This window comes from Netta rufina (genome assembly GCF_964035555.1).
Source record: "Netta rufina genome assembly, chromosome: 4".
NCBI lineage: Eukaryota > Metazoa > Chordata > Aves > Anseriformes > Anatidae > Netta > Netta rufina.
In genome coordinates, this window is record NC_140127.1 from 6,869,177 (window position 1) to 6,895,005 (window position 25,829).

Here is a 25,829-nt window from a genome sequence, read left to right on the forward strand (position 1 = left end):
GCAACACAGGAAAAAAAAGGAAAAGCTTTTAATTAAGCTTTATTACTACATTTATTGAACCCTTTCGACCTGAAGTCTGCAGAGGCCATGGGCTGCCCAACCTTGATAGAAATCTTATTTAATTTGCAGAACTACATCTGACCTTCTGCTTCAGCTCAGTTGTTTCCTTCAACGCCTCTTGCACTTTCAGGAGTTGACCTTCTTTCTCTGAACTACTTTCTGAAATACAAAAAAATTGATTCCTCCCTCCTTCTACAGCATTTCTAGTATTAACTGCTGTAATTAAAATAGGAAAAAAAATACAGAACGACCTTTGGCCTTTCTGTCGCCTGTTTTAAACTTTAACTTTTTAAGCAATCTCTTCTGCAACTAGCCACATTTTATTTAGAAAATGTCTGGGAGGAAGAAGCCAAATAAGAGAGGATCTCTTCACTTATTTTTATGCATCCACTCAAAAAAAAAAAACCAACCGTGCAAATACTGAATTAATGACCGCTGACTTACTGGGTTTGGCAGCTGAAATACTTACTGCAGGCTAAAGTCCAGTCTCATGTATTACAGGTTGTCCTGCCAAAGAAATTGCCCCTGAAGCAACTGCACAAGAAAATATTCTCAGCACCCTTCCTTGCGAGTTGTTGTACCCAAGCATAAAGACATGGGATCAGCTTTCTGCTCTGTGCTTGGAGCTCAGCTGCCATTTACAACCACTTGCTAGACTTCTTCTCACTGGGACCTGAGTGTTACAAACCATAAAGCTTATGGCAACTCGTCTCTTCTTCCCTTTGTCATCTAATGCCACCACTCAGATCGGCAGCTCTGGAGCACATCAGTTAAGCACAGATTTATTAGCGTACATCAGCAGATGCTGACCTCTCTGTAGAGCATCAAGCTGGGAAGGCTTGGATCAGACAGTACACCTTTGTCACACGCTTTCTGCCAAAGGTGTAGAAATTTAAGGGCAAGCAGCAGAGACTGCAGGGACGTTAACCAGGCTTATTTTCACACTTGTTCAAAGCATTTTCCAATACAAGTTTTGAATGATGATATATCACCTCACCTGTCTTTCAAGGTCACTGATGGTTTTCCTTAGCGTCTCCTCAACACTCAGCATCTGAGACTCTTTTTCAGAAAGGCTTTTCTCCAATTTCTTAACAGTTTCCTGGGACTGCTTCAAAGAACTCTGTGCGTTTCTCAGTTCGTCATGCGCTAAAATGTTCTTTAGAATAAAAGGAAGAAAATCCACAAGAGAGAAGCTTGAGGTATTTTGCCACATTACTAAGGACTCCTTGAATAAAAACAAAAAGCTCCACAAAAAACTCCACTCTCCTAATCCCCTATGTATTTCAATATTGTTTATAACCGTTCTGATATTCTTGCCCCTTAACATGTACGGTCCACTTCAATAAAGGCAGAATTCCTACCATGGAAACAGTGTCCTTGATATCTTCACTGAGCTGGTCTTTCTCAGCTTGGAGAGACTCCTCTCTTTGTTTCAGGTCATCTCTTTCCTGAGTGAGAGCTTTTATTTCTTCCCGACATCCACGAAGCTCTTGAAGAACTGCCTGTAACTCTGAATCCTTGGCCTCCAATCTCGATTCCATAATCTTCTCTTGCTCTTTCAATTGTTCCATTTCATTTAGCTTCTGCTGAGTCTGAATAAGATCCTCTCTGACACCAAGAAGATGCTCGTGCTCTGCTGTCTTTTCTTCCAATTCTTTCATTTTGTTAGAGAGCTTTGGTTTGTAAAGGGAAAGACCAGACGCTTTCATTGTCATGCGAAACAGCATGTTACATACATGTTTTCACAGACTCACGTTAACTTAGAAATGATAGCATCCTCTCACTCTTCAGCAAAAGAACAGAAGTTTCACTGTTTCACTTTAAGCCTCCACTTACATTCTGGCCCCCGTTAAATAAGCATCTGTTTCTGGAAACCTTCTGATGGTTTCTCCCTAGCAGGAAAAGCCTTGCTAAAACACAACACACAGGACACTGTAGCCTAGCTTAGGAAGCAATCAAATCTGTAGCTGATCATGACAGCCATAGCACTACCAAAAGGCTTGTCAGAAATACATGCAGCTTTAGTTTCCTTTTGTTCTAAAGGATGTTCCTCCCCCCCACCTTTGTATTCCCCAATTAATGCAGTGGTTTTCTCTGGTTTGGAAGATCTGTCCTTTTGTTTCTTTTAAAGCAGAATCCTAAACGGTTCCCTGAGGAGAAACCTTTGTTTCTACGATTTCAGAGAGTCGTAGCTAGATATTTAAAATATATTTTCATAATAAATAACATTTGAATAATAAACTTAAATACGATTTGCCCTATAAATAAACTTAAGAATGGGAAAAGAAGAATTAGAACTAGAGAACAGAAGAACACAGCCTGCTGTAAACTATATGTTTCTTTCCCCATGAAGGACCGTTTTGATGCATAAGCCTGTGACTGCACATCTGGCAAAGAACAAGTAATATCCACTAACACTACAAGAATTTCAGCTGCAATGTTATTTATACATTCAAGATCACTTCTCCAAGTGATTTTAATACTACGGAAGAACTCTTTGCATCTTACATGTCTAAAGGATCAAGATGACACTGACCTCCAATTTCACATCGTCCAAGGCTGTTTCAGACTCTTCTGCTTCTTTAGATAGATGTTCTATTTGGAGTTTCATTTGTTCGCTGTTCTCCGACGCAGCTACGTATTTTAGTTCTAGTTCTTCATGCAGCTGTTTAAGTGCTACATATTCCTGATCGCAGTTCTCATACTTAAGCTGTGCATCTGCTAGGTCTTCTTTCAGTTTTCCAATTTCTTCAGTCATACACTTCAGTTTAACTTCATTATCAGCTGCCTCAGAGAGCAGCTTTTCTCTTTCCAGTTCTAGTAAGCGTAGCTCCTCACATTTTTCGAGAGTCTACGAACAAAAGAAAACATCAACAGCGTTTTCTAAGTCAGTATTTATCACAACTATATAATGAGAAAACCAAAACGTGTCCATATGCAGGCTTTGGAAACAAACATAGGCAAAACACAGAGCACAGTATGGTGCTAGACTTCAGACTCTCCCCAACAAAATAAAACCCAAACGTATCTTTGAATAACAGGGATGATGGTAAGCCCCATTGGGTTCAAAAAGACAAACTAATTATTTTTTTTAGATATTTAAAACTTTTTTTAATATATCTGAGCTAAGAATGGATTAATACTCCTAGCTATAGCAAGGCAAATAAGCAAGCTTTGTAATAGAAATTTACATTAGTTATTAGAAATTTACATTAATTAGTTATAGCAGACTTTATGACTCAGCATGTGATCTTTGATTTTTTCTTGAATGCAAATATCAGATACCTGAGGGAAAGCACCTTAATGGCTTTTTTTTGTTTGCTTGTTTAAGAATTTCATGTTATTTGATTCAAGACTACTTTTGTCTTTAAGAGGCCTATTAGATTCTAATGTGTGATATTCTAATGTGTAACTCGGGAAGCACAATATTAAGAACACATAAGGAAGCCCAGCTCCAGAAAAATTTAATTTTCTCCAGAATTTTTTTTTCTTTAGCTCTCTCTGCTGCATCTCAACACTACTTGGTAGAGACTGAAATTCTGGTAGCTCATTTACTTGTTTTTGTAGGAGTGCATTCTCTTCCAATGCTTTTTCTAGCTCCGCTTTTATATCAGATGCCTTTTTTTCCAGCTCCACAACAGAAAGCAAATCTAGAAAAATGAACACATTTACGTTAGAAAGTGTGAGGGTAGAAAAGCAGGTTTTAAATTAAGCAGAAGAGGCATAATGCACCCTGAACGTCGTAGACATTAAAGTCTAGAAAAGTGTATTTTGTAATGATCATACATTAGAGCCAAAATGTACCCTACCACCCACCTCAGTGGGGAAAGGGAGAAGGGGCAAGGGATGGGAAGAGAGCACCAACTCAAACCGAACAGTACCTTTTGGAACTTTACCCTCCATCAGTGAAGTTAACCTTGTGTTTTCTTGAAATACAGACTGCAGTTCTTTCTGCAAGTCAGCTTCCATCTTTTTGTAGCTGGCTTTTCCTGCTTCTATTTGACTTTGATAGAGTTGCACATCCTTTTGCATTTGCTTGTAATTACTTGAGAGTTCATTCTTCAGGAAGACAAAACAACGTGCAGTTCACACACAAAATCCAAGCCTACTTGCTTAACAGTTAAACACTGCATCCCATCACATTTCCTGTTGTTGCCCTGAACAACTTGGATCATGATCAATACAACAGAAGTCGCAGTTAAAGAACTTAATTCCTGTTAGAGTGCTAACCAAAACGTACCTTACATTAGAGGCTGAACCATAACCGCTTTCCCCATTTCATTTTTACTCCGTCAAAGCTCAAAGCACGGTCCACCCCACTTTCCTGCATTCATCTCACTGGTTTATTCCCTGGGAAAAATTAGACTTGGAGTCTTCTCTCCCAGGAACTCCCCAAACACTATTGCTTATTCTCTCCATACTGATAGACTGCACACTTACTCCTGCACAACAGGCCTCTAGTATCTCTTCATCTTTTTCCTAAGACCTGTTTTCCACGAGTTCCAGAGTGAAAACATCACTTGGAGCACGAGTCACTAGCCAAATCTTGTATTTACTGATTGTAAGACAACAGTACCTCAACCGTATTTGGTACAGCAACAAAAGTGGTTTAACAAATACTTGCCATTTTCTCCTTCAGCTCCAAATTTTCAGTTCTGAGAAAAGAAGACTCTTTTTTGGCATCCAAGGCTATAGTTTCACTATCTAAGAGGGATTTGGTCAACTGTTGAACTTCCTCAAGTAGTTTACTGAAATCTCTCTAAAAGAGAAGAAAAATAATAATAAAAAAAAAAAAAGCTAAAACAGGCCATAACAAAGCAAACTTGATCATTAGAATACAGTTAAAGTACAGAAGAGACTTCGTGAACATGGTTCATTATCTGAGCTCTGTCCTTCTGCTGTTCCTTTTAGATGGAGTGAAGTGCAACCTTTCCCATAGCTTTACTTCACCAGAGCATTGCTGTATAAAATAAGCTTCTTGCAGGAGAACTGTTGATGTAGCCAGTGTTTTAAGCTTCAAAAAATAGCTAATTCGCTTGCCAGCATATTTCAATTAAACTAAAGCTATAATTATATTTAACCCATACCCAACAAAGTAACATCCAACATAGCCTCGCAACCCCAGAAGAAAACTCACATTTACAGCTGAAACAGATGCGTCCTTTTTTTCCACTCCTGCTTTCTGCAATTCTTCTACACGATTCTGTAACGTCTTTATTTTGTTCTCTTTCTCTTTCAGCTGTTCCAATTTGGAGCTTATTTCTGCCTAAAAGTTACAGGAGAAAAGGAAAAAAAAAAAAAAACACAAGGGAAAACCTAGTTCCATTTTTTTTCTTCAGGTAGAAATCTAACAGAAAACTTAGTAACGCTTATTATGTAAGGTTGAGTTTATAAATATCCCCTTTACAACTGGTAAGACTAACCAGAGCCCTGTAAGTCTATACTCTTATCTACTATGGACAGTCTAATCAACATAAACCAATGTTCCATAGAAGTCTTACTGCATGCAAGCTTGAGACAGACTCACCTCAAGTTCTACATTGTGCGCTTCCACATTTGAAACTACATTCTTTAGGCTGGTAACTTCATGCATTAGTTCTGTCTGTGGAGCAAATTGAAGCAAAATTGCAGAGGAGGTTAGAAAGCGACCACAACCAATGGTATTAGCTGCCATCGCCATGAAAATAAGCAAGGTCTACCTTATGTTTTCTTTTCTGTTAGTTAGCAAACCATATACATGTATATGTATTTAAACAGGTACAAAGCAAGCTGCTACGCCCTTTCAAACTGATAGATAAGATGCAAAGCTCCATTTCGGCTTCCCAGCAAACTGAAAGAATTCAAATCCAACTTAATTTTAAACAGCTCAAGAAGTGAAAGCAATGTGATCAAAGCCATTTCATGCACAAATCTGTAAGGTACGAAACTTCAGATTGGTCACGTTAAGCAGCTTTTTACAACAGTGCAGCTATCTAATGCAATCTATTCAGTGACAACAATTAGGAAGTGTCAGAGCTGAGGTGAAGTAAGCAAGCCAGAAACACGTTCAAGTTGCATCCTCTGAAAGGAGGCACAAGTAGAAGACTACAGAGAAAAGCTACAAGCATAGGGAGGAGGAAACCTAACCTGTAATTTTCAGGTCAGAGGAGAGCTGTAGAAATAGTATCAAACTACCTGTTAAAAGTCACTTCCTGTCATTATTCACAGCAGAGTTTATCTCTGTGTGTCTGCCGGCTGAAATTGATGATTTCAGCCAAATCTGCTCAGCAAAGGAGGTGACCTGTCACTTGTGCTGTAATTACTTTGCTACACAGGTGTCAAATGCTTACATTTTAGGGACTATCTTCAGATACGGATCTCAAGGTATGATTTATTCAAAAAGCAGTTCTTGCAACTTAAGGTACTTTAGACTATTTGTCATTAGGGGACAATTCTAACAGGATTTGTTCAATGTTGGCTTCAGAATATACCTATACATTTTTGTGGGGAACACAAATAATAGGTGAGGCTGTTAAATTGTAACCTGAAACAGGGCGAAAGGATGCAACTTCAGTTCAACCTTAGCATCACGGTAAGAGGATATAAAACAGCCTAGGGCGTACAACCAGTCTGCAGCCAACACAGCAAAGAATCAGCTCCTTCTGGAAAAGGTATTAGGTAAAATGTTGCAGGAAGAACGGCCAAAGACATGACAGACACCAGTAGGGTCAGATCATGCTCCATTTTGTTACCCGAATAGCCTGACTTTTCTGGTGAACTTAAACGGGAGGATAGGGTCTCACACAAGATTATTGGTCAAAAGCACTCAGACAAACAGCTACAAGAAAACAACCCCACCTGCAAGAAAACAACCCCCTTGTGATTAGCAGTCACGTAGACCTTGTCCTTGAAGCCAGCTACTGGCAACAATATTTTTCTGAATTCCTCAATTGGGCGATGTGGGAACACTGTCATGGGGACTTGGTTTGCTCAGCTGCAGCAAGCCGTGGGATCTTTGCTGTTCCAAAAATCCCTCAACAGTAAGAAATGGAACAAAGTACACCCATGTCTCAATACCTCAAATGTCTCTTCTCCTTCTGTAACTTATTTGACAGACTAGCCCTTGGGCAACTAGAACGTAATGCCTAAATAGAAGTATGTATTACTTGTAACAGAGCATAGAAAGAAAACAGACATTTGGACAAAAAAAGATATGTCCACAAAAAGCACGAGGAGGTGAAAGGAACTGGAAGTCTGCATGTCCTATGCCATATTATCCACTAGACAGAATGTTCTGACTTTGTGGCACAAAACAGCTTTTATTTTTTCCTTTTACAGACATCATCATTCGCGTTATGACCGAGTTAAACAATGTTTAAGGTTAATGCTGACATAGCTCTGATCTTTGTAACTCACTGAACTGTCCTATACAAGAAACGAGTATGCTTAATAAGCCATACTTCACTAACTTCAAAATATTCCATAGCCTATTTAGTAACAGCGCGTTTATTACACATTGGAAAGGGAGAACCTCTTGCAGAAATCTAGACCATTCATGTATTACATATACATGCGCACAAAAAATATAGTGTGGATACACACAAATATATACATGTGTTTAACTAGACTTCCTCTAGTTAAAATTCAAAAATGAAATACGAATTTAAATAACATTCAAAGTTTAAATACGAGTTTTACACTAAGCGCATTTCAAATCCTGGATTCTTTCATTCTGCTGTTGAGCGCAACTTAGCACCACCTGTGAATAAACATCCAAGTAGATGTATACTGACTTAACTCTTCCAAAAAATTGAGCATAAAGAATTCTTATCTATCTGTATTTCAGTGCACCTTACCTCATGCTCTTTTTGTGTTTGCTTTTCCAGCGTTTCAAATTCTTCTATTTCTATCTTTTCCTTCAGTTTCTCCTTCATTTCATTTATTTCTAATTTCAGCTGTTCATTTTCTAATACGAGTTTATTGAAGTTAGCTTGTAGGACATTGACTTCACTTACAGCAAGGTCCTAAAAAAAGACAACAAACTTGAGGAGAGGTTATTGGGATTTTGGTCTTATTTTTAAGACAGTAATGGACAGGCTTACCTTTTCTAGTGTTGAAACGTCACAGCATTGTGTAGATTCTTCAAAGAATTTCAGAGTCTAGAAAGAGAATCACTTCGAGTTAACTGATGTACAAGCCGAAGCAAATTTATTATATTCCTTGTTGCTTGTCTTTTCACTGCTAGTCCTGTTTAAATACCAAAGCTCACTAGCCCATTCTCCACAAAAACATCCCTCAACTTCAAACAGATGGCAGAGACTTGCTTTCTAACTAGCTAGATGCAAAAAAGATTCTCGATGCCCTAAAGAAGGGTAAGGCTGACCTTACTGAGAAGCATGGAATGTGTAGACACCATGTAAGGCCAACTGAAGAGATTATGAAGTTACCCAGTTCATGTTAGGTCCAGGAGTCCACTCTGTATCCGAAATTTGATCGGGAAGAGTTAAACATTGGTTGTCATTTTCAGAACTCTCAGAAAACGTAGCTGAAAAGGAAGATGCGTTAGAAATAGAGTGAGAGTACATTTTAAACTAGACATCAAGAGTTCTGTCAAAGATTTCATCACATCAGAAATAATCATTCAATGGCAGTGATGTAGCACAGTGAGTAACATTTCTGAATCTATACATTTAGATTTATAAGCAAGGGATTATTCCTCATTTTCAGGTCTTCATTTCAAAGCTGCCTTGCAGAATTTTCTTGTTCTCCTTCCACCCCACAAAGATACTTACAACCCTCTCCATCTGGTAGGAAAGACAGGGACGCTTTCATTTTTTTTGTTTCAGTCAATTCCGTTTTTTCAAAGTCTTCAAAATAATTCACATTCTTCTGGTTTATTTTACCAGGAGCCCATGTAACTCTTCTTCTTTTCTTGGCCTTCAAAAAAATATTCATTTAAAAATTTTGTTTATAGAAAATGGTGATCTAAGCACTACGTAGAGAGTAGATGTTGCATAAGTTACTGCTACAACAGTCCTGCAGGCTGACCTACAGTATCTTCTGCTTTGCAGTTTCTTCAAAACTGAACTACAGCACGATTATTTGTAAGCAAAAGTCTTGTTCAAAATGGAATGAATGCTTACTCACAAGTTATTTAAGAGGTTATTCCTTAAAAGTGTGAAAATTGAGCACAAACACTTACAATTGGTCGGGGCATACTGAAAGTGAAGTCTCAGGACTGCATAACTCAAACTTATTCTTCATTTTCACAACGACTCTATGTAAGATTTAACAAACAAGATCTGTAACAGCTGCTCTTACTTTAATATCCTGTTTTGCTGAAAACGAGGCAGAAGTCACCAGCATCTCAGTTAAGTTTCGTATCCTGTCCTCCTGCACTTTCTGAAGAGAATTTTTTTCTTCCAGCAACTGGGCCAGTTGATCTTTTTCCACCGCGTGAAGTTGAGTCTTCAGAGACACCTTCCATAAAAAGATCAATCATATTGACATAAAGAGTACAAACTACTGGTACAAGAGATAAGGTATTATTAGTAATCAAAAATGACACCACGCACATATATTCTTCTAAGCCTGGAAGAGCTGTCTCTAGTCTTTAAGAAAGCAACCGACAATTTAGTCCACAATTTACCCATAGACTTAGTATTTGAAGTCTGTATGTGCAAGTATTTAGAAAAGCAAAGCAATATAGCTACAGACTTCTCTAGGAATTTAAAAAATAGAGACAGAGAAAGCATGCTTTCAAATATAACAGTTTAAGCTCACCTTTCTACAGAGCCTGAAGCTCTTTCATAGCTATGATTTAATTGTCACATAACAATATGCTTCTCTGATGCAAGCAATGTCTCAAAATTTGGGGTACTGATCATTTATTCCGTTGTAAAGCAACTGCATTGCAGTAACTAGTTATTTGACAGCTTAGTTATCTTGCGATAATTAAGTATTTAGAGATGAATACACGCAATTTCCTAATAACCTCTTCTGTACTCAACAGAAGTACTTTCCTGACTACGTAATGTTATAACAGAACAAGCATACCACTAGGTGGAAATCTATACTTCAAATTCATTTTTTTAAGCCAAATTTTTCCTTAATCTTTTTCTATAACTCTTCCTGCTCCCCCGCAAAAAATATTGCTTTGATTTAAATCATCAAAAGATGCATCACGTCTAAGTTGCGATTTTCCCATGCTTTACACATTATGATGCATTCTCTTACAACACCTGCAGGATTCTCATCAACACTGTATTGGCTTTTTTTTTGTTGTTGTTTGTTTGTTTTGAGCAAGATGAATGAGACTACACTGTATGGTGGGAAGTCTCAAGTCATCCACTTTTAAAACATATCTTCAACATATACACGACAGACTTTGCCACTGATCTTACACAGCTGCAGCTTAGGCTGAACATCAGTTAGGAAGGAGGAAATAATCCATTTGGAACCTTCAATTATAATACAGGAGGTTACTGAGCGTCAGTCAATTATTGCTTTTGTTTGTAGCACTATTGAAGTGTACTATGAGGCACGATAAGTTTCTTAAACTCTCTCACCTACAAAAACATTCGTCAGTCAGTTGGCCTCATTTAGCGTTAGCTTTCACCCAGATACACTGGTCATTATCAATTGCTTTACCTTTCGCTTTGTTTTCAATTTGTATTCTCTGAATATAAGCAACAATTACCAGCTTAAAGGGTTTCCCCACCCCTCCAGATTTAACTGGTCTTGGTTTAAAACAGTTTCCAAATAGCTACCACTGTAAATATACAAAAGTACATGTGCGTGTATATACACACACACTATATATGCACACATGCACATATAAACTATAAATTTTACTGTATTTGTTACATACTTCCTCCAGCTGCTTTTTCAAATCCAGAATTTCTTTGCGATATCTCTTCAGGAGGGCATCATCATTAAGAACTTCATTGACTTTTGGAGTATTCTTCATTCCTTTGGCTGTATTGGCAAACTGGAAGAGCAACCATCATCTCTCATGGACAACAGGTAAAGAACAAATGCATCAAGAGACGTATTTTCTCTCTTATTTCCCAACAGAGTTAAGGGAACAGTTGAATGACAGAAAAGTGTGCTTAAGCAAAACCACACCTAATTAGTTTTCAATATAAAGATCTAGAGAGCACCAAAGGGAAGACAATCCTGCCTAAAGTTCATCACTAGTTCATTTACCCTCTCGTCTTGTAGAAGCTGTCTAAAACGTTGTCGAACTGCCAAAAAGCTCTAGCTAGCCAAACAAGTACAACAATGGGACTGAGAGAACACGCAGAGTACAAAATAGACACATTTCATGTCCCAAGTGCAGAGGACCTTTAGAAGGTTCCAGTGACTAAAGACCCCTGCCCGTCACATTTTTCCCCCCACCCCAAGCCATCAATATTGAAGTCTAGAGGCAGAATGATGCTGGACAGCAGGCAAGAAGGTTTACCTGAAGAGTACTGAGTGTTTCATCAAAAGAAACAGGAGTGATCGTACAAATAATAACTGTCTTAGCATTTCCTCCAAGAGAGTTCTGTAGAATTCGAGTCAGCTTGCTGTCACGGTAGTTTATGAAACTGAGGGGAAAGTAAGAAAACAGATTTTAAAAGTCATTTTTCTATGAAAAAACAGTATTGTCTTGAGGTGACAGAACATTTAGGAGAGCTATATAGAATACTATTTGATGTCTAAAGAGATTTAACTTCTTAATTTATCAGTGACTTGTCCAAAAAGAGGTATGTCAACACAAGCACTTACCCAGAAGGGTCGTCACAAAGCTTTTTGATAACTTGGCCCAGAATGAACAAACTCCGATTTATATTGCAGCCTTCTTTCAGTCGGACACCTAGGTATTACACACTATTTTATTTCTTGAAGATGTATCTAAATGTTGTTTTATTCAACATGTCAAGTTGTTGTGTTATGTTATGCTCAGAGGGATTGTCCAGAGTTAAATCTCCAGTACCAAAATGCACTGTGACACAGCAGCACCCAGTATCAAGTCTTTTAGAATAACCCAAATGAATCAAAGTCTATCACAAATGAGCATTAATAGTCTTCACTTAGTAGGTAGTCAGGGCCAGAGGAATGTGAATTTTGTTTACAAAGTTTATTTTGTATTTAGACATGCAATTAATATTGGCATTTGCAGGGAAAAAAAATAGAATCTAAGTGTACCAAACCAGCCTTAGATTCAAATTGCAGGGTACTCACACCTTTTAAGAGAGGATATTAACGTGTTATTCTCAGATTATGATTTATTTTCTTTAATAAAGACATTTTTGTTCTTCATGCTGTCTTTTTAACTAAGCCTGATTGTTAACACAGTGAGCTATCTACTTACTCTGCAGCTTTATATATTTATTAACAGTCCGTACGAGCTTCTAATGATTTCTTTACTACAGATTATTCATCTTCATTATATTAGTACAGCCTACAACTTTTGCTGGACCTGCCGTTCCAGAAAAGCCATGTAACTACACAATTGTCTGCACTTTACAACTTTTGTTATTTTCCTGAGCAGATCCTCACCTGCCAAGTGGAAGATACATTACTTAGAAATAACAACATCACATGGATAGGAGCTTCCTTTCCATCACAGCCTCTCACTAAACCTTAATTAACAGAAATTGTCATAAGGAGAACTTCATTCAACACTCACCTTCAGATCCTGTTTGACTAGCTCTCTCACTGCCTGCCAGATCTACCAAGTTCTGCAACATTAAACGTTTCACAGATTAGTGCTGGGGGTAATTTAATTTTAGATCCTCTTAATTCTATGAAATTCTTAGCACAGATTTAAAATATAGCTATGCTTTGGGAAGAAATAGGAAAAAAACAAACAATTGCTCTCTCATTACTGGAAGAGATACGCAACTCCACAACATTTCAAAAAAATATTTTCAAAGTGCCTGAGGAGATCAAATAAGGTCATAGGAACTCTATTAATAGAATAGAATTCCTATATAGAATTTCTCTTAATAGAAACTCTATTAATAGAAGCTTTAACGTTTGCTACTTCAGAATTATTTCACTGGGTTTGTCAGTGATCAGGAACACTCAGAGGGTAAGCTATGTTTGACAAATATGTGGACACACGCTGACAATAGTCCCTTACGCTCCTGGGGAGGACATCACACTCCTCAGTCCAGCATGTATTGTCTAGGAACTCTAACCACACCAACATTCCCTCTGCTGGGAGGATATCCTCCAGATAACGCCCCAGTAGTCTCCGTCCATACAGATGATCAGAAGCATGATTTATGTCCAAGAAGCATCTGATAGAAATTAACAACAAAACATGCTTGCAATGTCGTTCTAAAATAACATTTTTCTCACAGGCAAGCTGGAACAGTAAACTCCCTGCTTAAATGCCTACTTAACAACTTCTTAGAGTACTTCTTACCAAGTGCGACACCATCACTGCTCCATCACAGTTTGCATTTGCAAGGTCACTTCGTTCTCGGCTTTCAATTATCTAGCAGAAGCAGGCACAATAAGCTTTTGTCACTTCAAATATTTAGTAAAACAAAACAGCCTTCTCATAGGAAAAGGCTTTTACCATTCTGAAGATGGTGTGAGAACGGCTGCTGTGTTCATTCATTTTTGTTTCCCCATAATGGCGATTTTCTGTCAAAAAAGAGTATTAGAAATACTTCTGTTTCTGAAATACACGTGTAGAAATACAACCCAATAAACTGGAGATAAAAGACAAGGACAGCCTTTAAGCTCGCAAGCAGCAATTTCTGAATATAATCTCAAAGACACTCAGGATTCTAGATGTATACAATTCAATACTTTCCTAAAATATCAGCTGACATGGGTTAAACAACTTACTTTCTCCTTTCCTGATCCATTCCATAACTTCTTCTGGGGAAATAACCACCTCTTCAGTGAGGTCTTCTACAAATGTATTTCTCTTAAACAAAGCAAAAAAAAAAGGTAAAAACCAGTAATAAATAACTTACTGAAATTTATACTTCACTTGAGTACATTAAGGTAACATTACCAAGAATTATGACTGTACTTTTAAAGGGAAGTGAGATTAGTTGAATGTATTTTTGCTTTAGTTTGCCTCTTGAAAAAACGAGGAAAATTTAGACCTATAACAGTATAACCTATATTTACATATATTTATATATAATATATTTACATATATTTATATACAGTATAACCTATATTTACATATATATTTATAACCTATATAACAGTATAACCTATATTTAGACCTATAACAGTATAACCTGAAGAGACAAAAACCAGAGCTCCAGCAACCATCCTAAAAATTACATTGGTAAGGGAGATTCCCTCAGAATAGGTCCAGGAAGATATATCTGGAAGTGTTATAAGGCCATAATCATGGAGCTTATACGTCTCCCCTCTTCCCAGATTCTAAAAGCATTGATCCAAATAATTAAAAAACAAAAACAGTTTGTCACAAAGCTTGATATCAAGAACATAAGGATAGCATTATTTTATTTTTCCCTACAGATTATTTTACTGGATAGTACCACTCTGATAACTTTTCTGCGATTACAGTAGAAGAAAATTCTATCCACTTTGTAGATGACATACAGAGCTGCTTTAATAGCATCTTTCTATCTTTTGAAGACCTCTAACGCATTGAGCTAGGGAATCAATACCATGTTTGTAGTTCCACCAGCTAGAAAAATCCCAAGTATTCACTGTTTTTGTTAAATAAAATACACTCTCTTGGAAAACGTCAAGAATGAAGTCTACATTTTATAAACATTTATAAAGATAAGTCAGCAACAGCAAGCCCAGCTTCACTCTCGCTGTTCTATTACAGAAAGTGCCTTTCTGCTGTCTGTGAATATAACAATTACAGTTTGATGAGGAAATGTTTTCACCTAGATGCTTCAAAGCTTTTTTTTTCCCCTCAAGCAGATGAAATTGTTATGTCTTCTTACATTAACATAATATCCACTCACATTAACATCCTCACGAATTCCTAGAGGCTTCTTTTTCCTGATATCACAAAGCAAATCCGTAATGGTTTCATTGTAGATTTCCATGTAGGAAACTCTTAACAAGAATTCTCTGTCTGGAATCTAATGATCGCAAGAGGAAATAAAAACAATATTAAGCAAATTAGATCAGACTAAACAACGAACACCTTTTAATTACAGTACTCTGAACTCAAAGCTATACGCTTGGATACCATTCCACAGACTTCTTTGCCCTTTGCATGTGAGCGTCTACAAATGCAGATGCATTTCCTTCTGTTCCATCTCCTTCCAGCTGCATTAATGGTGTATCACATTTATTAAGTCATAAAAGCAAATTAATTGGTCTACAGAAGCGTGACAATAGGCCAATTCAACTCCCCTTTCCATATTTAATTCTTTTCTCTCTTCTTGGCGTAGCTTCACTTCTCTCTCAGACCTACTTTGCTAGGAAAGGCCACACACTAGACTACAGCACCACAGAAAATTTAGTTACTTATTTTTTTTAATTACTTGGCTTTAAATGCTTTTGTAGACCCTAAGGTATTCTGCACCTCAAAGGAGCAGGAACATTTCACATAACCAATATTGATAACCCGAAATACTCAAGGCAGAAGCAAATACTCTGCAAATAACGTTTCAGTTTGTACTTTCTCCTTTATGTCATTAATATTGTTAGTATTTTGAAGCTAAGTTTTAAAATAGAAAAACGAAGAAAGCTGCACATCCCCTTGCCTAAGTTTGTAATTCAAGTGTAATGTATTGGCAAGCTTAAAAGCAACTGTTTTGTTACTGATTTGATTCCAACTATTTCACTTTTTTTTACTTTTCAAAACCAATGGCATCTCTGCAAGCTTAGCAAAGTGAGTGCAACATATCCTCCAATATAAACTGTTTCTTTTCTTCACAAACTCCTTAATGCTAAAATTAGTTTTCCTTTAACATTCCAAAATATTGCTAGTCCTTTCAGTCACCTCAATTTCATGGAGTTACTCACCTCACAGATAAGTTTGAAGACATGTTGGATTGCCTTAGGAATAACGCCTACAGACTCTTCGTTCCCCATCATGGTGTACGTCTTCCCTGAGGAGGTCTGTCCATAGGCAAAGATTGTGCCTAGGAAGATGATTAAGTCTTACTGACTATTTCCAAACTGCATTACAAATAGGATTAAAAGACAATTGTAAAACCTACCGTTGTATCCTTGCACGGCTGATTGTATAATTGGAACAGCTACACCTTCGTATAATTGCTGTGTGTTGTCACTTGAGTGAAAGACACGATCTTAAAAAATAAAAAGAAAAAAGAAAAGAAAGCACATAAGAACATTGCACTGCAAATCAAAAACAAGCTGTCATCTTATTCAGCAATGCTGACTTCAATTATTGTATCATGGACAGAGTCTTTACAGGATGATTTAGACATAAAACACAGTTGTGTCACTACTGTGCCAGACTTCAGGAACTAAAGATTAAACTCAACACCAAAAGTGATGATGCAAAGACAACAGAGCCTCAAAGGAGCTAAGAATGTCAGATGCAGTTGTCCCATTCAATCCTAAAAACGGTTAAGGCTGATCTATGTATCAGGACTGTAAGCCTGACAAGACAGGCTGTCGCTTGGGCCACGTTCACCTGTACGCTTTGGTAAATCGTGTCTGGAGGCAGTACGGTGGAGCAGCAGGAAGATGCTTCAAGCAAGAGGATCTCACGTGCACGTCACCCCAATGCTCTGGGCTCAGCGCAGCCACTTGTCCCTGAGATGGGAGCGCTACAGAGGGCATCTTCCACCTCGCTTCCATACCAACAGAGCTCCAACAACACTCTGCAGCGCAGACCAGCACAGCAAAAGGCGCTGAGAGCAGGACGTCGACTCCCAAAGGAGAATTCCTGGCCAGCACTGCCACACAAACACCGCAGACACAACCCCTGAGGCATTACGAGGCCGGGAAACACCACACGAGAGAGCTGCGATGCTGCCAACGCCACGGCAAGCAGTGTCAGCGCGCACTCCGGCCGTGCATCCCGCAGGCCCGCGTCAGCCCCAGCTGCTCCTTCCCACACACTCACCGTAGCTGAAGGCTCGGGCACCGCTCACTTCTGAGACCGTGTTCCCCTCGCTCCTCCAGTGAGGCGCCGCCTCGTCCCCCAGAGCGCTCTCCCTACGAGACAAAGCACCCCGCTAAGCTCACCAGCTCCACCCGCACCCCCACGCCGCCCAGCCCCTCGCCCTCGCCCTCGCCCTCACCTGGCGAGGAGCGGCCGCAGCCGCACGCAGACGGTAACGGCCCCTTCGTCAGCCATCCCCGCGGCGCCTCAGCAGCCTCAGCAGCCGCCGGAGCCCCTCGGAGCCGTCCCGCAGCCCGGGCCCGGCCGCCGGCTTCGAACGGGGCCCGAGGCCGCCTCTTGTTGGCCCCGCCGCTCGCTGCCGGGGGCGGGGACGGGGCTGAGGGGAGCCGGGACGGGGCTGAGGGGAGGCTGAGGGGAGGGCGCGGAATGGCGCCCGCGAGGGAGAGGCGGCTCCAAGGAGCCCACAGAAGCCCCAAACGGAGACGGGAGAACTTGGCACCAGTCATAGCTAAGATGTGCTTGACTAGAGCCACTCAAGCTCCACCTAAAAGATAGAGAATCGTATAAATTGGCCCAAGAGAGAGGGGATGTGAGGGAAGATCCCACCGTCAGGGGAGAGACCATCCCGAGGGAATACGACATCCTGAGGACCTCCTGACCCCTGGGACCAGTCGGCGGGCTGAGCCTCTCTTCTCCCCCATTGGGACGCCTTTGGGTGAGATCTGAATACTTGCTTAGAAATCTCTATAGAGTCTTTGATCCTTTTAACGCATTTATTTCTAGGCTGCACACCTGTAACACCTGTGACTCCTGTATCACCTGTGTATTTCATGCATGCTAGCTTGCTGTTGCAGACAGTCCCTATCGCCGGCAATCCAAAAGAACCTGATTATCTGTTGCTGTAATAAACCATACTTGATTGCATTGTGATAGCTCTCATCAAGTGCAACGAGGGTGAGGGTGGTTATCCGTGATAGTTCAGTGTTCTGAATCCAACCAGACCCCCAGACCGTTAATGCGTTTTTGGTGAATGTCTGACGGGACCCCCAGACGGTTAACGTGTTTTTGGTGAATGTCCGACTGGTTCAGTACCCTGAATCCGACCGGGCCCGTAAGGGTTAATCAGCTACAGCCCTTAACGCGACAATGACATAACTTCATCGTGTTGCCTTTTTCTTTTTTTATCTTGAGGGCAGGCTCCCCTCTTATACCCTTCACCCCACAGCAGTTCTTTTCAAAACAACTTTTCATTGGTCAAACAACTTTGAATGTAACAACAGCAGCAAACACCCAGAAACTTCCATGCCTCAATGGCTGGAGAACGAGAGAACCTGGAGACTGCATGGAGTCTCCTGAATCACCCTTCTTTCTTCCATCTAAATTCTTTTATATTCCTTATGGCCTCATCCTTAAGAGTCAAATGTTATCTCAGTCACGGGGTTTTCCAACCCCCATGGCCACATTCCCAAATCTCCCCCTTCTTTATTAATATCAACCATTTTCTCGACACGAATTACCACTCCATATATAACAATCTTTTGGGGACAGGCAGCTGCAAGGAGCCTACAGAAACCCCCAAAATAAGGCATCTGAAACTCACATTTAAGTTGAGCTTGTTTACGCTCCATTTATTAAAACACTATTCATCTGTTTGGGAGAGGCAGCTGCAAGGAGCCTACAGAAACCCCCCAAATAAGCATCTTCCGCTTACACTGAAGATCAACTCATTTAGGATCCATGTATAAAAACCCTATAAGTATTTAATCTTTTCAAGTATTCGTGTTTCCTATATCGCAATCGTGTCTTCCTCTTCATCACCTACTCATTCTTCCTCGTCTTCCTCTTCTTAGCTCTGGCTTTCTCCTTTGTAGCCTTGAAAGCCAGCTCCTCTTCCACTGTCGGGTCCGCGGCCTCGGTGATCTCCGGCCCATCGGGGTACTCTTTTTGCACTGGCTCAGGCAGTGCAGGTGTATGGTTTTCTGGGCTGTATTTGTGACCCCAGCCAAAGTAGATATTATTAAATTTCCTGAGGGAAAAAAAAAAAAAAAAAACAGTGAAAAGTTCACACCATCTGCCTGCAACAAAATATCTATCAGTGCAGATCCTCTCAGGGCTCCTTACTCTGCTGTGCAAATAGAGTGCAAGCTCCCTGTAAGAGGTGCTTAAAGGAACACATCTCTTCCTAGCTGTTGGATTCACTGCACCCAGCTCTGGGGCCCCCAGCACAAGAAGGATGTGGAGCTGTTCGTGTAGGTCCAGAGGAGGGCCATGAAAACGATCAGAGGGCTGGAGCAGCTCTCCTGTGAAGACAGGCTGAGAGAGCTGGGGATGTTCAGCCTGGGGAAGAGAAGGCTACAAGGAAACCTCAAGTTGAAAGTTTTCAGTCCTGAAGTATCAAAGCTTTTCAGTACTTCAAACGGATCTTAAAACAAAGACAAGGAGAGACTTTTTATAAGGACACGTAGCAACAGAATAAGGGGTAATGCTTTTAAAGTGGAAAGAGGGTAGATATAGATCAGATATGAGGAAGAAATTCTTTGAGGGTGGCGAGGCACCAGAACAGGTTGTCCGCAGAAGCTGACATGAATGCTACACTCTGTCACTGTGTGATATTGCAGTATGACTCCAACTTCACCTTAGTAACATGGAGCCATTCCCGACACCCACTCCAGTGCCCATTTAAAGCTTCTAGTGGTAGTGACTGTACTGTGCCTAATAGAAACAACTGAAAATTAGAACAAAAGAATTAAGCTCATTTGTAAAAAGCACCACAGACTCAAGAATACAGGTTTTAAATCCAGGACTGTGGCCAGACACCAACCGGACATGTGCATGCATCAGTTTCATGCTAGCATTTCCAAAGATTCTTCATTTCCAGTCTTGAACACATACTGATGCTGCGCACTCTTAAGTGGCTTTCTCTAGCGGTCTCAGAAATAGTTACAATTCAGTCAATACATTAATAAGAAACCAAATTTGACTTCATCGAGCATGGCTGTGTTCAGCGTATTGTCTGTCTTGTAACCACGTCAGCTGGCTACTCACGTGCCAGATGCAAAGGCATATGCTCCAGGCCATCGGTTCGACTGAAGGATTGCAACAGCATATTGGGGGATCAGGTTTGTAGAAGGCTGAGCTGTCCAAGCAGGGATGTTTTGAATTCCTGCAGGCAGCCAAACACACGCTACGTGAATAAATTGACTTACAAGCCACTACAAAATATTTAGGACTGAGCTACAAGGCTTTCACAGAACTCAGGCAACGGTTATATTAAGATGCACCTTAGAAGAACTAAGTCACAAGCAATAAATGCAGACATTGTGTTCAGACAGGTGGTTTGGATGCAGGGGCAGGTATCACGTGGATGCCAACAGTCCCATACAGAAAGGATCACGTTCTTGAAATGCAGTAGTACTCGCTGCTGTTTCTTTTGTCAGGGATTGTTTATCACTGAGGGATAAATTACATACGTATTTCACCCTGATCAAAGAATGGGGAGTAGAAAAATAATTTGCTGTGGCTACAATCTAATATTTAGGTTTCCATATCTCTATGAGTTGCTGCAGTCTTTGCTAGAGGATATAAATTCTTATTTGTATATCTATGCATGTGCGAATATATATTTATTTTTGTGTCCACGCTTTTCTTCTGCCTATAAAGGTGATGGAAAAATAGCTGACTGTATTTCAGGGGTGAGCTGTCTGGAACTTCCAGTAGCCTGACACATCTGAATATTTTTTCCCTTTATTCTCAGCAGGACTGTTAACCAGTAAACCCAATCATTTCAGTTTTAAGGTCGATCCTGTTAACCATTTCACATCTGATTAATTTTGTAAAAGAATGCGGTTACCCTACCGTGGCAAACTACATTGTTCTGTGAAGCGTCAGAGGCCTATAACTTCAGATATTTACTACCTAAATGCCAACAATCCCAGTGGCTCTATCCAAAATCGTACTCCATGAGGAGTACCTTCATCTTCAGAGAGTGGAGTGAGAAGGGGAGGTCCTATTTCTTGCTGGAGTTCATCTGGCTCCTCATCTTTCTCCTCCTCCTCTTCACCTTCCTCTTCTTCTTCCTCTGATTTTTGTGAAGGGTTAATCCAAACACAACGACCCTATAATCAGTAAGGGAGAATAATAAATACACGCAACAATCAATGAAGAAATGCAAGCCAGTTAAAACAATTGGTTCACACACAAGCACAAGTGGGGGAAAAAGAAAAAAAAAGATGTATTCCAGAATTGGTACGTTGCTGACAGAGAGCTGTACGTATCCTCTTGGCAGAGCGCTCTCTTTATCCCTCATTCATTCCTTATCCCTGCTTACTATTGCAGAATGACCCCATGGCTCTCTGATCAGCTTCCAGCTATTTTGTAGTTTTCAGTTCTTTTAAGTACAATCAATCCATGCTGATACTTATCCATGCTGATACTTATTGGCTGGGATCATATCATTAAGCAAACACATATTTCAATATTCATCTTGTGAAGTGACAGTAACTTGTTGCTGGCCTTCACTGGGCACAAACATGCTGGCATTACCTGTCCCTTCCTTGTCAGGCACAGGCTGTGAATATGCACAGAAGACAGACAGAACATCCTGTCCCTGTGCACCTGGGCCCAAGTCCAAACAATGCGTGTGAAAAGTCTTACCTTGTACTCTGTATTTCAGTTCAACAATTACTGAACACAGAAGGCACGAGAAAGACCACAGCATCCCATGTCTTTATGCCAAATTATCTTTATGTTTACAGTGAACAGAAGACAGGAATTTAGTTCAATTCTTGCCTGTTGTCTGTTGGGTTTGTATCCTTGCTGGATTGCCAGTTATTGCAAGCTGAGAGATGAACACTTACAGACTTTTAAAGAATTAATTCCTTTTAAAGTCTGCCTTGTTTTTTAGCTACCAGTTGGAGGAACATTACAAAATGTTCTCAAAATTCTAATGGTAACAGATTTTTTTTTTAGAACTATTGCTTTGTTGGCAATAAAATTAAACTTTAGTTCCTAGCACTTGCTCTTATTTTACACTACCATTCTTAAGTTGGTATCCAGGAAAGATGACTGCATTAGTACAACCTCTTTCCAGCACTAACCTGATACAATAAATATTTTATGCTACAATTTTATTTACAAAGTTTTGGTTTTAAGTTTTGAAGCTTTTTTGTTTGCATGCTTCACAGCAGAAAGCAAGCAACGGAAGGCAAACCAGAAGAAAACACCAAATAAGTTTCGTTTAGCATACAAGCACAAGCTATCTGAAATTTAGCATCCTATTCAGGAAAACAGAATTAAAAACATTTCTGTCAAGCGAGGATTTCAGGAGAGGTAACCCAATGTAGAAGACTGCCAGAAATAATTATCTATCAAGGCCTAATCCTACATGATTATCTAAAGATAGGTTTGCACCTGAAGATGGAAAAAATCATGAAACACGTGTAGATTTAGGAACCTTCTAATATTTAAATATGTGCAACACATTTATATATGATAGAAGGTTTCTAATACATTTTCTGTAGGAAATCTTTTCAGTCCAGTCCTGTTTCTGGTGAATAGTTCAAATGGGTGGGTGAGGGGCTTCATTTACATCCTGAAGCACTACCGTGAGAATGGTATCTGAGGTCAGCGTGGCCTATGGGAGGACCTACCTGCTTTAAAATACTCGGCACGTAGTGTACCCACGTGGAGAGAGACTCCACCATTTCAGCCACAGAAAGAGGCTGGAAATCCGGGTTTTCTTCACACGTATCTCTTCCTCCTCCCCCTTCCTCATCTTCATCTTCTTCCTCCCCAAACTGGTAAAATCCAATGGGACAGACGTGGGTTCCTGCTGAGATCCGAGCTATCTGTGCCCGCAGGTAGTTGGCCTCATTTCCAGGGAAAGGAGGGAAGCTCACAACAGGGGCATCCAGCCTGCCAGTGAAGAACTTCTTGATTTTCCTGGCGCAGACAATCTGTGCTGGTGTCACTGGAGGCAACTTCACCCAGGGTTTGCCAGGCTCATTGCAAACAAAGTAGATGTATTTGTTAGCCCCAGTTCCGTTTTCTTCTTTTGGGATGACAGGTGGGGGCTTATAGGTAGACTTTGGTGGCTCATCTTCTTTTTCTTTCTCCTCATCTTCATCTTCGACTTCACCCAGCCCTTTCTCTCCTTCATCAGGAACCTCTTCTTCCTCCTCTGTTTCCTCCTCCTCTACTCCCTCCTGGAATTGCACTTCAGCTATAACATAGTTCATCTCCAGGCCCAAAATTTTGCCCCAGAAGCGACATGCCTGGATTGGCTGGGCACTAATGAGTTTTTTAAGGGCAAGAAATATGTGATAGTATTCATCTTTGCTCAAGCCAATTCCAGCCTGCTCAAAATAAAAGGCTGTTTCCATCACATTAGGCAGAGGAGTCTCTCCCTAGTAAAGGAAAGCGTGAGTTAGAGCTGAGTAATAAAAAAATTATCTATTTGAAAGATTGAACAATTTATCTACTGAAAGTCATACTTCACTTTCCTATAGTGCGCTCTCTCCAAAAGCTCTGCTGACATTCATTTACATCTCCCACTATCACTTAGAAAAATTAAAAATCACATTGTAAGGATAAAGAAGAGAACACAGATGAAGCGCAGCTTTTAGAATACAAGATCTCCATTTTCAAATTCACTTTTAATTACTGCAAAGTACAGAAAGAATTCTCACGAGGGATCTGCACAGGACTTCAGCGCTAGCACACGTTTGCTGTATAAGAGGCCTTGATGCCTGGAAACAGCGCTGCTGTGTTGCCTCGTGTTTGTGGCACAAGGTTCAACAAGCGTATGAGAGATACTGTAAACTTTCTATTTATTATCTCCAGAACATCTATGGTTTTAAAAGCTCAGGATATGAGACTTACTGCAGCAACTAAATTCCAAACTACGTAACCAGCTGTGATTTCTTCACAACTTGACATGGGACCAACTGAACTGTGAAGAGGGTACGCGCTACTGTGGCTGTAATCATTTCATGCAATCACGAGAGGCAATATTATGAGGGAGACCACAACTTCCACCTTTGCTCTTCTGCCTTCCTGCCACCCATCTCTCCAGTATATTTGCTATCTATTGGTGCCTGATAATAACTCGCTACCTTTTCGTCTAGTTCTTCATCTCCTTCTTCATCTGACTTTAGGAACAAACTTTTACTCCTTTCTGCAGATTCAAACGTTGGAGGCATTGCAGGTTCATCTCGAAGAGTATCCATTTTTTTCCGAAATTGAGCCCACTTCACGTCCTTGCTGATATTCTCAATTATGTCTACCACATTTGTGGGCTGTTCATCCAGGATCTTTGTCAGCGTATTAGCAAGATGATCGTATCTGTCATAGGAATATAAGTATTATTACTGACCTACTATTACGGAAGTCTTACAATATTGTTTTTAATATCAAAAGTACAAGGTAATCACCCGGGCGTCAAAGAAATCGGAACAGTTAGACGCAGAGGGATCACGCACCATTTTGGGAAATTAGACTTGAAACTAGCCTCTTTGCAATATAATCAAGAGTAGCCTCACCTTCCATTTTTCGTTTACCCCACATCTGGCCGAGGAGCTAAAGCAGAATTCAAGCCTGGCCTCAATCTAATCGAAGGCTCTTTGAACACCATAAATTCCCTTTGGAATTTCGATTGAAAGGGGCCGGACACACAATTATAGCATAGCGATTAAACACTGCATTTATAACATGTTCTGCTTTTCCACACTCTGCCGTCCCTGACAGCATAGCCCCTTACCCTGTCACCACTGCTCTCATCCTGCCCCTTTCCTTCTTGTCTCTTCTGCAGACTTACAAGTTGAGGCCAGATGTTGTGCTGCTCGTCAGCAAGTAGGCTTTTGCATTCTGCATTGCCAGCATTCGGGCTTCGGGATCTGGTATCGGATCGTCGTACGGGCTGTATCCTGGCTGATAGAGCCCGTAACCGGGCTCGTGTGGCTGGTAGGGGCCATGCCCATCCTCATGGGCTTGGTAATGCTCCTGTCCTCCTCCGTACGTCTGACAGGCACTTCTTGGCTCCTGTGTTTGGCAAGGGTCAGATCCCAGTGCTCGCGCCTGATCCACGCTTCGGCTCGCCTCCTGCGAGTCCTGTCCCTCTGCATACAGCTGGCTGAATCCTTCTGGCCCCTGGTGCTCAGGAGAGGCTTGTTCCATCCCCTGTGGGCGACACCGAGTTCGGGTCAGTAATTTATAGGGTGCCCGGCCGGCACCGGCTCGTCAGCAGGGCTCTCAGCAGGGGACCGAGGGCGAGACCCTCCCTCGCAGCCCCCAGCCCTACCTCCTGGCGTTCTGCTCCCGCTTCTGACGCCCGAGGCCCCGACTCCTCAGGAGGAGACCGCCCGGGGCTCTCTCCGGGCTCCTCGGGAGGCTCGGCCGTGGCGTCCATGAAGCGGCCGCCGTTGCCAGGGGCGCGGGGCCCGGAAGGGGTGTGCCCGGCGGCAGGGCCGGACCCCGCCGCCATTTGGCGCCGCGCCCCTGGGGTCCGCCATCACGGGTGGGCTGCGAGGGGGCAGCGTGCGGGGAGTCCCCGCTTCCCCCCTGTACCCGAGTGTTCAAATGCCCGGGACGAGGTGCAGGGGAAGAGCCTGCTGGCTTCTTCCTCGAGATTTGCCTGGTAGCAGCGTGGTAGCGCAGTGGGGGATGCTGTTGCAGCTCCCTCAGGTGTCGTGCTGCAGCGCTACCAACTACAACAGGTGGTTGAGGTTAAAGTTTAAAAGCTTCA

At 41.0% G+C, this 25,829-nt stretch overlaps 2 protein-coding genes across 2 annotated transcripts in view; both read right to left on the bottom strand.

Annotated features, from left to right (window-relative positions):
- LOC311208964 (uncharacterized protein) overlaps nt 1-17,323 on the bottom strand; it is a gene marked incomplete at both ends in the record, with an annotated part of 31,714 nt that extends 14,391 nt beyond the window's left edge. The window contains 26 exons of the mRNA XM_084286014.1: nt 143-276; nt 1,075-1,216; nt 1,422-1,733; nt 2,597-2,911; nt 3,499-3,710; nt 3,942-4,119; nt 4,685-4,819; nt 5,204-5,326; nt 5,588-5,662; nt 7,896-8,063; nt 8,142-8,198; nt 8,487-8,584; nt 8,832-8,976; nt 9,361-9,519; nt 10,910-11,029; nt 11,504-11,630; nt 11,812-11,899; nt 12,716-12,767; nt 13,460-13,531; nt 13,616-13,683; nt 13,891-13,972; nt 15,006-15,125; nt 16,018-16,136; nt 16,215-16,304; nt 17,090-17,181; nt 17,268-17,323. Coding sequence (XP_084142140.1) covers nt 143-276; nt 1,075-1,216; nt 1,422-1,733; nt 2,597-2,911; nt 3,499-3,710; nt 3,942-4,119; nt 4,685-4,819; nt 5,204-5,326; nt 5,588-5,662; nt 7,896-8,063; nt 8,142-8,198; nt 8,487-8,584; nt 8,832-8,976; nt 9,361-9,519; nt 10,910-11,029; nt 11,504-11,630; nt 11,812-11,899; nt 12,716-12,767; nt 13,460-13,531; nt 13,616-13,683; nt 13,891-13,972; nt 15,006-15,125; nt 16,018-16,136; nt 16,215-16,304; nt 17,090-17,181; nt 17,268-17,323 — 3,339 coding nt within the window. The remainder of the gene's footprint in view (nt 1-142; nt 277-1,074; nt 1,217-1,421; nt 1,734-2,596; nt 2,912-3,498; nt 3,711-3,941; nt 4,120-4,684; nt 4,820-5,203; nt 5,327-5,587; nt 5,663-7,895; nt 8,064-8,141; nt 8,199-8,486; nt 8,585-8,831; nt 8,977-9,360; nt 9,520-10,909; nt 11,030-11,503; nt 11,631-11,811; nt 11,900-12,715; nt 12,768-13,459; nt 13,532-13,615; nt 13,684-13,890; nt 13,973-15,005; nt 15,126-16,017; nt 16,137-16,214; nt 16,305-17,089; nt 17,182-17,267) is intronic.
- Nucleotides 17,324-18,907: 1,584 nt separating this feature from the next.
- Nucleotides 18,908-25,568, bottom strand: LOC311208966 (radial spoke head protein 6 homolog A-like; the record flags this gene model as incomplete). The annotated part of the gene is made up of 7 exons (XM_084286016.1): nt 18,908-19,115; nt 20,135-20,252; nt 21,060-21,204; nt 22,738-23,493; nt 24,202-24,430; nt 24,903-25,264; nt 25,386-25,568. 7 exons carry the CDS (start codon nt 25,566-25,568, stop codon nt 18,908-18,910), a joined length of 2,001 nt encoding a protein of 666 aa, XP_084142142.1.
- Nucleotides 25,569-25,829: the final 261 nt, after the last annotated feature.